Source organism: Budorcas taxicolor, chromosome 12 (genome assembly GCF_023091745.1).
Source record: "Budorcas taxicolor isolate Tak-1 chromosome 12, Takin1.1, whole genome shotgun sequence".
NCBI classification, from domain to species: Eukaryota; Metazoa; Chordata; class Mammalia; order Artiodactyla; family Bovidae; genus Budorcas; species Budorcas taxicolor.
Window position 1 is genome coordinate 69,325,586 of NC_068921.1, and position 15,230 is coordinate 69,340,815.

Consider the following 15,230-nt stretch of genomic DNA (forward strand, 5'->3'; position numbering starts at 1 on the left):
TTGGATGGCATCACTGACTCAATGGAGATGAATTCGAGTAAACTCCAGGAGTTGGTGATGGACAGGGAGGCCTGGTGTGCTGCAGTCCATGGGGTCACAAAGAGGTGGACACGACTGAGCAACTGAAATGAATCAATTTCCTTTAGTGACACATACTGTACTTATTCAGTTTCAATAAATGAACTTTGGAGAATTCGGTCATTTGGAGACTAAATGGGGTTGATTATACAAACATGGATTTTGGAATTTTGTTTTGAATTTGAACTTTCTCAAGTTTTCCTCATTCCAAGTGAAAGATTTCCTTGCTTTTAATAAAAGTTCATCTGTTCCCTGAAATACATTAGTGAAATTACAAAGAAATTTTCTCTTGAGATGTGGTATCCAGAATGTCATACACATTTCTAGGTGAAGATGTGTTGAGAAAACACTACAAAATAGAATCATAGTGAAAGTTTGACTTACAAACCCAGGTGCTAAATCTAACACACTCAAGTCCTAAGATGATGAACACCATTAAACTTCTCAGAATTCGATATGAAACAAATACTCAGAGAGAGGCTTCTAATATATCTAGGCAAAGTATCCGAAAGAAAAACCCAGATTTTCATCAATTTTTATGTAAAGGTACATATTAACATTTAACTCACCAGATCATAATACTTAGTCTATATCACTGCCTTGTGGAATTGACTTCAATTGTTTCTTCAGAAAACATATTTATGCCTTTATTGAAAGCAGTTAGCACTAGAAAGCATTGAAAGCATTGAAAGCAGTTAGCATCTTTCCTACTAGTGGGGGTTAAAAAGGAGGGTGGGAGGAAACTTTCGGTGGTGATCGATATGTTTACGGCATAGACGGTGAGGTGGATTTCATTGAGTGTACTATCTTCAAACTCTTCAAGTTGTTTCCATTTAATATGTACAACTTTTGCTATGTCAATCATACCTCAATAAGTGGTTAAAAAAAATAAAATCTAGAATGATTTGGACAGAATTGGAGAGATGAAGTAGGATTTATTTTGGTTGTTTAGACAAGATACAGATGTTGGTACCGAGAGCTTCACATGAAGCCATTTGCTATGGGCTAGAAGACAACCCTTGTGCAGAGTTCATATTTTAACAACTCAGCAAAAATAACTCCTCAGGTATAGATTATTCACCTTTAAATGATCGGACCGCTGCATTTGAATGAGATTCTACAAGAAAAATGGGGCCGAGAACTTTTTTTAGCTAACTCAATTGTGAATTATGACATGCAACAGAGAAGTAAGGAAAATAAATGAAGAGCCCAACCAATACCCACCTAAGCCCTGCCCCCAACAAGGGAATATTTTAAGTAACTCAGAAGCTGACTTTGAACACTGTGATTTGATTGTAACTATGTCTGAACCTTGTGTAAAGGGAATCATACATTTTCTTTGGGGTCAGGCCTAAGTTTGTGTTGCACCTGTATGGTTGATTTTCAACTGCTATCATTGCTGGGGGATATTCTATTACATCACAGCCCATTTTCCTTCTGCTGTTCATGAGAATGTGGGTAATGTCTAGTTTGCGGCTACTAGGAACTAGGTTTCTAAGAACATCCTTGAAAAAGTGTATGTGTTTGGAGCAGAATTAATGGATCTGAGGGCGCGCAGTATGAGTAAATGCTGTCAAATTGTTTTCCGAAGTTTTTTGCCAACATATACTTTTTTGTACATGCAGCAGTGCACAAGAGTTCCCACTGCTTCATCGGCACTCAATTCTTATTCTCAAACTTTTTAATCTTAGCTCTCTACTGGGTGTTTAGCGGTATCTCGTTGAGGTTTTCATTTGCATTTCCTGGGTAACTAATGAGACTGAGCCCTTACGCAGTTCTTGGCCATGTGGATATTCTCTTCTGTGAAGGGCCTATTTGAGTCTCTCGTCCATTTCTCTAATTGGGCTTTCTGTGTTTTTCTTAATGAGTTTTAGGAGTTCTTTATTTCGTGTTACTGGTTCTCAGATGTTGGACTGCATCACAATCACCCTTAGGCCTTGTTAAGGCAACTGGGGACCACTGGTCCCCATCACTAGTGTTTCTGATTCAGTACATATGGGACACAAGAATCAGCATTTCTAACAAGTTCCCAGGTGATGCTGCTGCTGCTGGCCTAATGACCACACTTTGAGGACATATATCCTGTAGGCACTTTAAATGTAGCAGCATTAGAGGTTTCTTGTTAGTTTGGAGCAAAAATCAAAAGCCCCCAAACTCCAACAATTTAATACTTGATTCAATCCTGGGACATAAGCTATGACTTTCCCTTAATGGAAAGGGTACAGCTGAGCTTACTTCATTCAGTAGCAATTGTTTCAATCAGTGACACCCACCTCTGCATAGAGCATCTGGTGTACTTTTAACCTAGAAGAGTCGGAATGGATCTTAAGGAAACACACTAGCTTTCAATAGGAAGGACATGAGTCAGACCTCTAAAAACGAAAACACAGATCTTTGGAGATGAAAACATTTATTTCAACTAAATTTTGTTTCATTGAAAAAGTCTATAATGCCATTAAAAAAGAAATAAAATAGAAACATTTAACTGCCTTTAAGATTAAAAAAAAAAAAACAAAAACCTCTAAAGACCAAATAAACACATACATATACATTTCAAATATTTCCACTATTTTAACAAACCTCAATATTATCCTTGTTGTCATTTCAGTCTCCTGAAATAAGAACCATGACTACTACATAATTATTGGACTAAACATTAACCGTATTATTTCTAAATACAAACTACACTCAATGTATTTGGGTAGTTTGCCGAGTATGTGGTTTTTAAGGCTTGATTCTATGAAATATCTGTTTCTCTCTGGTAAAGAGTCCAAATACCAGCTATCAGACGGCACATATATATATATATATATATATATATATATGCAATTTGAGGGTGGTTATTGAGAGGTCATGAAAGTACACTTAAAACTAGGGCAGTAACTTTAGTAACTTGAACTCAATACACCATACCCACCACCATGGAGAAAAGCTAAGGACCTACAGCTCAAATCAAGTACTGCAGGCCCTAGAAGTATTCTGGTTTGTTGATCTACTGATCTGAAAGACCTAGACAAAGTGCAATTAGTGGTCAGAAGTAAACTAACCTGGGCAGGCTCATGAACATGAACCTTCCTGATGCATCCTGAGAGCACAGGGCATAAACACAGTCAACGTAGGCAACGGCTTTCTATTTTTCTCACTTTCTAGTTCTCTCTTTCTATCCTATTTAGACAACATTTCAATGATGGCGAAACCAAAAGGCTTATGTCAGCAGGGTCAGTCGTCATGAGAAATCCAGATGAAATCACCACTACATACTCAGGAATTTCAGCTAACAGCATGGCCTTTTAGAAACATCACCAAGCTGAAGCTAAAACTGCAACAGGTATATCAAGTCAGAGCCATGGACTCTAGAAGCTGATCAATGATCACTCACATGTCTGTCATTATCAAAGCCCCATAGAATGGCAATTTTCTGAAAGCATTCCTTTCTTTTCCATCTCTTTTAGAAGATATAATGAAATACTGACCTTCATTTACCTTGGGGGGTGGGGAGGAGGGGCTCTCCTACGTAATGCCTCCTATTGTAATTTCAACTAAAGTGTATTTTTTGTTTTCCCTATTTTGTACTAGCTTAACTAGAGGTCTTTGGTGGGGAATAGTGGATCCTACTTATGTTAAAGAAAGTGGTAAGGCAAAATGGCAACTTTCACAAAGTCTTCAAGTAAACAGAATCCCTGATATAACTGGAAAGGAATATGTAGTCTGGGGACAGAAAAAACATCTATGACAACTTTGTCTTACACCTTAGAAAATGTGCTTTGGCTCTGGAGTCTCTTTAAGGCACGAAACCTGGTAGACAGCTTTTATTGGTGGCCTGTACCTCTGATTTAGATAAGACAAAAATACTATTAACATATAAATAACAATAATAATTTTGTTAGGAGCCTGAAACCACTGGGTGAAGTTGCAGGAAAAACCCAAATAGACTAACATATTCTATGTGTAAATATCTGCTGCTGGTATAAAAATAAGTAAAATGTAGTTTACACAGTGCAAAAACTATTGGAAAAATGCCTCTGGAACAGACTTGATGTCATGGTAGAATCACAGTGCTGTCTCAAAAATCGTTAAGGCTGAGGGCTGTCCACTGGAAGCGTTCTTAACCACATGGCCATTGTGAGTAATATCTGGATAATTCCTCTTGAAGTACACCTAAAAAAAGGACAGGTATAAAAACATGTTTAAAAGTTTTCAAGTCCTCCTCCCTAAGGTAGCGCATTTCTCTGTCCACTTTTCATATGAAGCAATCATATCACTAGTGGAGACACAATATTAAAAACCAGGGATGTATTTATTCTGTGGAGGAAGTAGCCCCCATTAAACCCCTCAGTGGGGCTGGGCTTAATGCCAAACAACCTGTAGATCCACTACAGTTCTGATCATTCTGATCCACAGATATGCTTTATCAGTACATTAAATTGATAAGCAAAATCATCTTACTGGCTCAAAGCCTGGAGATAAATTAAAAACAGGGTGACAAAGAGGCTGGGAAATCTAGCGTCTGCACGGGGCTTTCTCATTTCCACACATAAAATGAGCACAATCGATTTGGATGTTAATATCAGGTTGTAATCCCTATATTTTATAAACTCTGATTGACAAGCATTGAAATGCTGGCGTATATGTATGAAATATCCTGGCGTTTAATTTGTGCGGCAAAGCAGTTATAGGGCCTATAGAAATGTGATCTGTGGATAGTGGGTCCCAAGAATGAAAAGAGAATCAAAAGCTTTAACAATGACTCAACCAAGCAACTTCTCTAAAACGTAAGATGATACCAAATAATACGACAGTTCTTTGCCAGGCCTTTGAGTTCTTGAATTCTACCAATTTCTAGCTGAACTGGAAGAGATACAGGTTTTCTGATAAATGTATAATCAGAACACAAAGGAAATGAAATGCTGTCAAGTTTCTCTGTTCCACAATCATCACTTTTTAGTAGCTGTATCGTATCTTGGTTCCTTGACGGATACACATAACAAAATGAAATAATGTCAAGACTTGTGAGCTCTTATCTCCAAATGTGTTTAGGTGAAAAAGAGCTTCAAAAGTAATTTTTTTCCTCCAAGGAAGAATGTGAAAAGTTTTGTTTAAGTCTTTAAAACAGAAAATGCACCATCTATCTGAGGCTGACTCGTCACGTGCTGGGTTGCTTAGACACATGATTCTTACAAAACCTCACTCTAAGGATGCTGTCAACAAAGTTATCATGAGAGATAGTAGGCTTCATAGTTGAAACAGAAAAGCTCTGAGACACCTACTTTCTTATTAGCTGTACTTTTTCTCTTATTGCTTGCATACTTGCTAATCTCAAAACCACACTGCATATGAAATGCTGTATATTAAAATGTCACATGAGGAGAAAAATAAATTCTCCAAGAATGCTTGGACCCCACTGGGTAAAATCTGAACCTATTTCCATTATAATGTAAGCATCGAAAAGTAAGGGTCTTGGGTGGCGGCGGGGGGGTGGGCCGCGGCAGCTAACTGCATTTCATCTTCCTCCTCAATTAAAAAAAAAATTGTCATACTTGAGTTGTTATATATTTATGTACAATACTGTTAGTAAAACTAAAAGCAGTGCTCCCTCAAAGGAAATTAGTTTCAATTTCTAATGCTTGATACACCACCCCATCAACTGGTTCTTTTCAAATGACTTGTCAATGTCATTTTTTATTAAAAAATTTTATTATTAGCAAGTTTTAACCAAAATGGTCTTCATTTCATGGTCTAAAATACTTGAAACTAAATGAAAAGAAGTTGCCTGTGTGCATAACCTCTTTGATTTGACTTTTCTCTCATCTGTTACCCTGGTGGAGCCCACACTCACAGTAGGAGTGAGAGAAACCATCTTTTTCACAGGGTGGGTTATGAAGGGAGTTGAGATGATTGAACGATTGTTAGCAGAGTCCTCGTGGATGGGCTGAGCCTGGGATGGAAAAGCCTCACCCTCTCTCTCTCTCCTGGGACCACTGCTGACCCTGGAAAAATCACTTAAGCTCTCTCCACATCGGCTGCCTGATTTGTGAAATGAGACAACGACCTACCTCATATGAACTAATTGATAGCTACAAACTGCAGGATGAAAAGAGGGTGAGCTAAATGTTGGGTGTGATTACGATGGCGCTCAGAGACATGGCCCCTTAGCCCACGGAAAGTAGCAGCAGCATCTGGTTTGAACAATGAAAACAAAACATCTAGGAGTCCCTTGGTGAATCTTTTGATTTTATCGTTACAGTGGGACAGGCTTACAGTTAACACACAGTTGAATCAATAAATATAGTAACCCAAGAGGCAGTAATCCCGGGCTTCCCTCATAGTTCAGCTGGTAAAGGATCCTCCTGCAATGCAGGAGATCCTGGTTCAACTCCTGGGTTTTGAAGATCCCCTGGAGAAGGGAAAGGCTACCCACTCCAGTATTCTTGGGCTTCCCTGGTGGCTCAGATGGTAAGGAATCTGCCTTCGATGCAGGAGACCTGGGCTCGATTCCTGGGTTTTGAAGATCCCCTGGAGAAGGGAAAGGCTACCCACTCCGGTATTCTGACCTGGAGAATTCCATGGACTGTATAGTCCATGGGGTCACAAAGAGTCAGACACAACAGAACGACTTTCACTTTCAGGAGGCAGAAAGGTAATTAAAAGACTTAACACTTTCTAACCTGTGACTTTGACAAGTTACTTAGGCCCTTCTGCCTCAATTTCTTCATCTGAGGAAAAATACTACCAGCTCAAAATGGTTTTAATGAAGATTAAAAAGACACAATGCCAAAAAAGTTCAATTCAGGGTAAGCAAAACGTAAGACCAGTGAGTTGGGTTTCTTGAGACTTTTCATGTCCTACTCTGGTTTGGTTCATTATAGGTCCAATGTAGGCTGAAACAGTATTTCAACTCCAACTTGTAAACAAAGCTATAAACTCTCCCATGCATGGCTAAAGGTCAGCAACGGATGGTTCAAAAATGTAGAGTTATGAGTCAAGACTGTCCATTCATTCTCACTGAACTGCACGGCCCTAGTTTAACCTCAGCTACCCTCTAACTCCTCATCTTTAAGTCAGGTCTAATATTAGTACACTTCCTGGCAGGTGTATTATCAAAGTTATCTGGAGAATTAGAGAGGATTTCTTCATTTAACAGAATTTTGGATTTCCTCTCTTATCCTCTCAGAAATCACTCTCAGCAGCAAGGACACTGGAGATTAACAAGTAAGCCCAATATATGATGAAATCAGGAATGATCTGAAATCACAAATGACAAAATATCTGAATGAACTGCCTTATGCAACTGGACCCAATGGGCTGCAGCCAGCCAGACAGAAGGTACCTAAAGAGAGCAGATCTGAGAACTGATGGGACAGCAGATCTCCAACTGCCTGGTGAATTCCAAGGTGCCAATAAGGAATCATAGAGAATCGCTGTCTTTGCCTAAAGCAAAGGTGAGGTCCCAGGACAAGAGAGATTCTGAACTGCAATCAGCATTGTAGCTGCCCAACTCTATAGGTTAGGGAAAAGTTCAGGCTAAATGACTATGTATTCTCAGTTTCTCTCTAGCACACACATGCTCAATCTTAATTTGGGTCATGAGGAGTGCTTCTATGTTAAAAGCACAGGGAACTCCCTCAAGTCTGAAATGAAGCACTAGCCACAACTATCCAGCAAATATATGGTCTTAAAATAACAGAATTAAAAAGTGAGTAGTAAGAATAATAATAAAAAGGTAATACAGTTTGTAAAACAAAACAAAAAAAAAGGGAAAAGGAATAGGATAAGCACATGATGGATGAAAGAAATACTCACTGGACAGACAAATATTATGAAAAAAATAATATATTAAAAGAAAATGTAGTAGGATAATTAACCTCTAAACAACAGATTTCTGAGTACAAGAAAACATGCAATAGTAACAAAAGATGAAACATGACGAAGTGAAAGAGAAGATAAAGTAGTGAATGGAAAATTGGGGATCTGTAACAACCTAGAGGGGTGGGGTGGGGAGGGAGGTGGGAGGGAGGCTCAAGAGGGAGGAGACCTATGTATACCTATGGCTCATTCATGTTGATATTCTGGAGAAACCAACACAATACTGTAAAGCAATTATCCTTTAATTAAAAATAAGTTTAGAAAAGAGAAAGCAAAAAAAAAAAAAAAAGAAAAACCATAAATACTTTTTAGCCATTAAAAGAATGAGATAACTATACTCATAGATAGTAATATTAAGTGAAAAAAGGAACAGTTATCATTGTGCTTAAAAACAGGAAGGCCACATATGCACAAGTTCTTACTAGTACATAGAACAAGTCAACAGAATAGTCAAAAATGGTACTGGGGCTCCACCCTGGGGGATGAGCCCTGTAATGACAGGAATGGTAAAGTGACTTTTTAATTTACGAAGTGATTTTATAAATAAAATTTTAAAACGTAAGATTTTAAAATGTAAGATTTTTGAATTTTGTAGCATTAGATATATCATTTCTTTTAAAACTGATTATTAAAAATAAAATTTAATTATTTTCTGATGCTACTCAGAATAACTGTGGGCACATGTTCTTATTGTTGGGAGGTAACGGTTCAATATACATCCTTTAAAAAAGTGATCCCACTTTTATATTACAAAACACTCTGTATTTTCATAGCGTTTAAGCATCTGCTCTCTCATCTGATCCCTGTAAAAAGGGAAGAAGCTGGCAGGGCTGTAATCCCTGCCCTACACACAGGTGAGGAGGACCTGAGGCTCAGAGACCTGGGGGGACACAAGGCTACATGGCTGCCAAGTGCCAACTCCATCTATTCAGACTGGTCCAGGCTCCTAGATCTAGGATATGACGTTTCATAACTTTTGGGTTCTTATCTGGTAATAACATGAATAGATAATTTCTGTTACACATACAGGGAACACAGAAACTTCAAAAAACAAAACGAGAAAAAGAAAAACAAAAACAGACCCTCAATCAGGTCTGCTTCATCACAGAAGAAAATGAATGACAGGCAGTAATCCTTTGTTATGTGATGAACTGGGTCCTCTCCAATTTTACATGTTGAAGTCCTAAATCCACCAGTCCCCCAGAATGTCATTTTATTTGGAGGCAGGGTCTTTAAAGGGGTGATTCAGTTATAATGAAGTCATACAGGTGGGTCCTAACCCCCAGACTGCAGTCCTTATAAGAAGAGATCAGGACACAGGCACACAGAGGGAAGACCATGTGAGACACAGAGAGAAGATGGTGTCCCCAAACCAAGGAGAGAGACCTCAGGGGAAGCCTCCCCTGCCGACACCTTGACCTCAGACTTCCAGCCCCCAGGGCTGTGAAAAATATGTTTCTGTTAAGTTGCCTACTCTGTGCTTCTCCTATGGCAATCCTAGCAAACTAATGCACCATTCAACTTTATAGCTAACAGGTACTTTCTTTACTATTTCATGGGTCATCTAAAAGTGTCCATCAGACAGTGATTCAGCTTGCCTGTACCAACATTTTCAGATAATCAACGAAGTGAAGAAAACGTGACTTGGAAGAACCCTTTCGCGGATGTTGAATTTTGTTTTCCAATGACTGAATTCTGTTAGAGTAAAAAGCTTGTTGATTCAGGCTAATCCTCTTGGTGTAACAGTTCCGAAGTGTGTATTGATTTCTGATGCTTTTACATATTAAAAGTTGACAATCTGACAGCCTGTTCTCTTACGAGGACCAGGTATATATGCAGAAATGATGTCAAGAAAATACTCAACTGGGATGGGAATCAGGATATGTATTTATGTCTTTCTGTAGAAAGTGAAAGAAAGTGAGATTTCTGGCTGTTTCGTGACGAGATTACACAGGGAATCCCAGAAGGATGATGGGATCTTAGCAGGAAGTTCTAACTGGGAGACATTCTAGTGGATGAAAGTGTTTCGTGACGTGAAATTTCAGGGATAAGAAAATATAGCGCTCTGAGTACAGCTTCTCTATATTTGCATACAATATAAGTAAGTAGGAAAAGTTCAGAACACAGTCTCTGTTGTCCCAAAACTCTTTAGCCAGCTTGGTGACCCTGCTCAGGTAGTGGTCTTCATTTCCAAGAGGATGAATGAGATAAAACAACGACAGAGAACTCAGTCCACATTGTGAAGGCACTGTGAATCCTGACTTATCCTGATGACAATTTTATCTTCTAGAAGGAAAAGGAAGCATAGGGTGGGGAGGTGGGGGGGGGGTGGTGGTGGCGGGGCAAATGGACTTAATTCTAAACACTGAAGAATCAGGAAGAAAGTGACATACTGTGGAGGACTATGGAGGAGTTTCCCTTACAGATTAGAAAACAGAAGTGATCCACACATTTCCCTGCTAAATCTTTCTAGACTGATAAACAACATTCCTTTTTTTTTTCTCCTCCAACGCTCAAATTTCCAGGATATTCCTCAACAGCACTTGCATCACAAATGTGCTGAGCACCAATCAGAATGAATGTAAAGGGTCTGCAAAATGAAACTATTCTGTGTTCGCTGAAAATCTGAACCCAGAGTCCAACGTGTGGCCAGTTCAACCCGAAATCTCACTTGTGTGCGCACATCCTGACCCCTCCCCCACCTCTGCTGTAGAGTCTCAGCAGCCCTGCCTTCCACCTCAAAAGTATTCTTAAGACCTAGTCATGAAGCTTTGTCTCTGGAGGCTTGTAATTGAAAAGGGTACAGAGTGCTTGTTACCAGACCCCTGGTGCCAGAGCACTTGAGGAGTGAACCTTGGAGACGAACTTTAATTACAACTCCCTGCAGTGGGCTCACCTGTTTTGCTGTTTCAGTGAGGGCAGCGGCCTCGGCCTTGCCCAGTTGTTGCACCATCTTATAAAACAGGCTGTCTCTATTTTGCAGCAAAACATACGGCTCATCATATTCTTTCAGTCTCCCTGAATCCAAAACCTGTAGATCAGCAGAAAGAAAGCATTAGCACACAATGTTTTGCAGTAACATATTATAATGCAGACAATATTTCGGAAAGGGATAGGACAGGGAGAACAGAGAATCTATTTGGGTGGTAGCACTGGCTGGTGTTTAAACGGTTTGATTACCCTGTTTTACTAGGCAGACAAAGGCCTAACCCGACCTTTTATTATTATAATGTTAAAGGAAGAAAATGAAAGTTTCAGACTATGATTACTTGCACTCGGCATATTATATTCTGCCCCATGGGGTTGTTATCATTAGTAAGTGCTTCTAGCTCTCAGACTCTGAGCTTTGAAGGCTGTTTATACAGATACACAGAGTTGTATCTGTATTTCTTCATTCAAGAAAATCAAACTCAATCTAGCTACAAAGTAGGTTGATGTCATATAAACTGATGGCAGTGACCTGACAGCAAATTAATTAACTCCACGTTGGTTTCACAGAACCCGAGCAACATTGGGGGACAAAAATCAAATGCTTCTGGAATTTCCTTGGGTTCATGGAATATTTCAGGTGCTGACTTTGGCTGTAGCTTATTGCTCTGAGTGAAAGGCTGGCAAAAAGAGCTGCTACCTCAACAGCTTTAGCTGAATTGCTCAGCACAGAAACAAATCTCTAGAAATCCAATTTTCTATCTTTGGATGAGACTAAAGAAGCAATTAAGAAACAGCTCCAAATTCCAGCGGTCACTGCATGCACAGCACACGAGGACAGACCAATCTGAATTCCTGAGCATCGGAATTTGTTGTCGCAAATTATCTCTCCTTGCTTCTTGTTCTTTCTTCAGCTGCTGGCCTTTCGGGCATTTTACTGCTCATTAATATGTCCACTAATTAGAAACTGAAAGGTAGAGGAAGGGGCTATTAACTTTGCCTTTCTGCTTATTAGTGGCTTTGCTTAATGGTTTCAGAGGGAAGGAAGAGTCTGAAGCCATTGGCCCAAATGACGTACCTAGGAAAACAGTTCTGATGTTAAGTGGTACTTAGTTCTTCATTTAGGTCATATTTAGAGTAAATGCATCTTCAGAGAATACGCTGAGATGCTAAGCAGGACACAGGTTGTTTTTCCACACCTAGGTATTGCAGTTAACTCTGTCCCAGGGTATTTAATCGCAAACATTTTATTAAGTCTCATAATGGCCATTTTCCTGTTAAACTTTTGTTTACTACTGGGAATCCCTGCTAAGAGCAGGCCTCACAAAAGAGTTTAAAAATAAATGAATCTGTTACATCTACATAATTATTAAAATGTCCTATAATTTGACATGCCAATTTATATGCCCTGAATGTGTAATTTTACTTAAGTATAGCGTTATAGAGCATAACCATTCTTCCTGATGTTGAAGGAAAAAGATGCAATTTTAAAACATAGGTCTCTCTCACGCCAGAGACTAAGTATACATATCAAATTACTTCATACAATGAAGAGCTTCACATTCTTCAAAAGCCACAACTTTTAAAAATCACCACCTCTGAGTTGGTAGAAATGAGTTCTCTGGCTATAAGAACTATATATTTTTCAGTGGAAATCACTAATATTAATATTTTTCTAACTTTCTACTTTATTCAAATTTGAACGAAAACTAAATCTTTCCATTTTCTTTCATATTGTCTAAAACACATGCCACTGAGATAGTAGTTCTCAGCACTGCTGAATATCTAAAACAGGGAAAGGCAGAAAAAAAGTAATAGGATTAACAATATAAAAGGTAGAAAGATCTATTTGACCCTTAAAAGTTTTAGCAATGTAATGATTGTGCATAAGGGCAGTTTTTGTGTGTGTGGGGCGGGGCAGTGACAAATCCAAGTGGACATGCGACAATAGTTCCAGGTTTTCAGTTACTAGGAAAACCTTACTAAAACAAAGCTTGAATTGATGAAGAAAAACAAAGAATATAAAAACCGTAAGATTGCCTACAAACAGAAGAGGTGGGATCTGAGTTTATCGGCTCTTGTTTTTGGTCCGTCATCATAGATTTCCAAAAAATTCTCTAACTGCAGACACTGAAAATATTTAACATGGGAAACAATACCGATAGGCCAAGAGCAGATTTTCATATGCCAACTTTGCTCATGTTACCAGGGAGAATCTGGGGTGATCTGAAGACTGGACTGTGTAAGGATTGGAGGGAAAAGCTGTGCTACTGGCTGAAGACAAAACAGGTCACAAGCAACCAGCTAATCCTAAACAGTACAGGAAGGGGCCTTTAATGTAGAGATAGTGCTGAGTTGTAGAAGAAAGGGGATTTCTCATTTGTCTGTCTTGCTCCACTGTTTTTCGACAACAGAGAAAGTAAGGAAGATTACATTAGCTGTCATTATGACTCCATCATGTTTAATAAACTTAAAATTGAGAGAACATCTTTGTAAAATAGAATTCTTAGCCTAACACATTAATGGTGCTTAATGAACCAAAACTGGGTAAATCCCTTTGGAGAGTCAACACATAAACAAAGCTATTAATTAGGTCACAGTTGTTTCCCAACAAGCCTTCTGCTTGATGTACTTATATTAAACAAAACCATATCCATCCGTCTTTGTACAGAAGTATTCACCAGTGCAACAAAATGTGATTCTTATACCGTAAGCGCTTGTAATTACACGACTTGGCTCTGCCCTTCATCGGCATCTGTCGCTTCCCCAGGCCCTCCCCGACTGAGGCTGGCCGCCCGCTCTCTGGAGCACTGGGCTTTCTAGCAGATTGACTTGTCTTTATGTCTACATTAAACCTTTAGGAACACCTCCTGGAAAACTTCCAGAAAGTATACTTTCTGGAAAGGAATACTTTCTGCAAAGGACACAGGTGGGGGCATCCCTCAGAGAATTCATTTTTAGGATGAATTCTCTGAATTCATTCTCTAGAATGAATGAATTCATTTCTAGAACACGATGAAGATGTGAATATCACGATAAAGTGAGGCACTCAAATATTCTGGTTTCCCAGGGTGTATAGAAGCTATGTTCACACTACACTGTAGCCTAGCAAGCCTGCAACAGGATTAAGTCTGCCTTAATTTAAAAATATTTCATTGCCCAAAACTTGCTAACCATCATCAGGGCCTTCAGCAAGAGAGACTACTAATATCAAAGATAAGTGATCACAGATCACCATAACAAATATGATAGTGAAAGTAGTGAATGTGAAATAGTGCTGAAAGTTACCAAAAGGTGACACAGAGACATGGAGCAATAAGCACATGCAATTGGAAAATGGACTCGATAGACTTTCTCGACTTAGGGTTGCCACAGACCATCAATCTGTAAAAACTACAACATCTGCAAAGCACAGTTAAGCAAAGTATGCCTATATTTCTAAATCACACAAGAAAAAAACTGTCTCGAAAATGAAAGCTTTGAGAAAGAACATTATTTATGGTGTTTCTTTTTTGCCAAATTGACAAGTTGACTGGTAATCAGAAGTTCTAGAACAAGAGACAAGGTTTAAATCTGGGGTGGGTGGAGCTCAGAGGACAATACCCCACCTCTGAAGCTGCAGTACGTGCATCTCTTAGGTTCCATGAAGTCTAATCCTGCCGTGCCTACCAGAGGAGTCAGCAACTGCCACCAGCTCAGACCAAGATGTAAGTAAGTGGCCAAGTTGACATTTCCGCATGGGACCTCCAGTCACATCACTGATGACCCAACCAGGAGCCCTAAACTGAAGGTCAACCAACACAGGAGTGGGAAGGGGAGCTCCACAGTGAAGGGCAAGGTCAACCACGGAAAACAAGTCCAGTCATTGCAAAGGTGAGAGGCTTCAAAGAGAATTCTTGCGTTTCCCTTCCTCTCCGTCTTCCCCATTCACCCAGATGCTCAGTCTCCATACCTAGACACCAACATCGACTCCTCTCTCTCTTTCCTCAGATCCCATGTTCAATCCATTACACAGTCCACTTGGCTCCATGTCCTTCTCGATCCCAAATCCAACCATCTCACCATTTCCATTGCTACCACCTTAGCCTAAACCACCAATTTTAGAGAGGGCAATATTATGAGAGCAATGTCTGGAGATCTAACCTAGATAATTGCTAACTAACATCATTAGCACAGTGTATCTTTTATTTTTCCATGCCTCCAATTCCTATGTAAAAGATTTCCTAAATTAAATGCTATTTGTTGAAATGCTTTGTTTTTCTCACTAGGCCTTTTCTCAAAGACTCCCCTCAGGAAATCTTGTGAATATTCCAAAAGCTGAGATATTCTGCAATCTAACCTGACAACTTCTAGGCAGTCTA

At 39.3% G+C, this 15,230-nt stretch overlaps 1 protein-coding gene across 2 annotated transcripts in view; it reads right to left on the reverse strand.

The window, feature by feature from the left end:
* Window positions 1-2,543: 2,543 nt before the first annotated feature.
* ABCC4 (ATP binding cassette subfamily C member 4) overlaps window positions 2,544-15,230 on the reverse strand; it is a 186,706-nt gene continuing 174,019 nt past the window's right edge. For both annotated transcript variants that reach the window (XM_052650310.1, XM_052650309.1), the window contains 2 exons: window positions 10,838-10,972; window positions 2,544-4,236 (listed from right to left, as the gene is read on the reverse strand). In XM_052650310.1, coding sequence (XP_052506270.1) covers window positions 4,129-4,236; window positions 10,838-10,972 — 243 coding nt within the window. In that variant the 3' untranslated portion in view covers window positions 2,544-4,128. The remainder of the gene's footprint in view (window positions 4,237-10,837; window positions 10,973-15,230) is intronic.